This window comes from Vittaforma corneae (genome assembly GCF_000231115.1).
Source record: "Vittaforma corneae ATCC 50505 unplaced genomic scaffold supercont1.157, whole genome shotgun sequence".
Classification (NCBI taxonomy): domain Eukaryota; kingdom Fungi; phylum Microsporidia; family Nosematidae; genus Vittaforma; species Vittaforma corneae.
Genome location: NW_006889990.1, coordinates 1 through 667, shown reverse-complemented (window position 1 = coordinate 667; position 667 = coordinate 1). Strand labels below are relative to the sequence as shown.

The window sequence follows — 667 nt, the reverse complement described above, 5'->3', positions numbered from 1 at the left end:
TAAGTATAATAGATAAGTAGGGAAAACAAGGAGAGAGATAAGAGTGATAGTAAGGGAATATAGGTAATAAGAAGGTAAGAGAGATATGAGTAGTAGTAGGGTAATATAGGTAATGATAAGGGAATAAGAAGGTAATGTAGGTGATAAGAGAGATATGAATAATAATAAGGGAATATAAGGTAATGAAGTGATATGAATGATATATGTAATAAGAGTAATAAAAGTAGTAAGGGAAGTGATAATAAATATAATAATAAGTAAGAGAAATAGGGTAAGAGACTAACTAATTAGTAAGTAGTAAGAGGGTAAGAAAGTAAGAATAGGGGAATATAGGCAGTGGGAACTAATGGGTAGGAGATGATAGGTAAAACTAAGTAGTAAGAGACAGTGAATAAGGTAAGGAATATGAATGGAGACTAATAAATAAGTGATAAAGATAAGGGAGGTTAAGTAAGAGATATTAGGGAAGTAAGAAATAAGTATAAGGTAAGGATAGAAAGATAAGGAAGATGAGTAAAGAGAGTGAGGTAATAAGGGAAAATAAGGAGAGATATAAGAGATAACTAAGAAGGGAAGGAATAATAAGAGTAGTGATAAGGGAATGTAGGTAATATAAGGTAGGGAAGTGATAATAAGGGAATAAGAGTAGTAATAAGGAAAGATAGGG

The 667-nt window shown here is 31.2% G+C and overlaps 1 protein-coding gene across 1 annotated transcript; it reads right to left on the bottom strand.

Annotated features, from left to right (window-relative positions):
- Positions 1 to 279: 279 nt before the first annotated feature.
- On the bottom strand, positions 280 to 667 carry VICG_02212 (uncharacterized protein; the record flags this gene model as incomplete). Its single annotated transcript, XM_007605594.1, has 1 exon — positions 280 to 667. A coding segment is annotated over one exon (388 nt), but the record flags the coding sequence as incomplete, so codon positions are not given.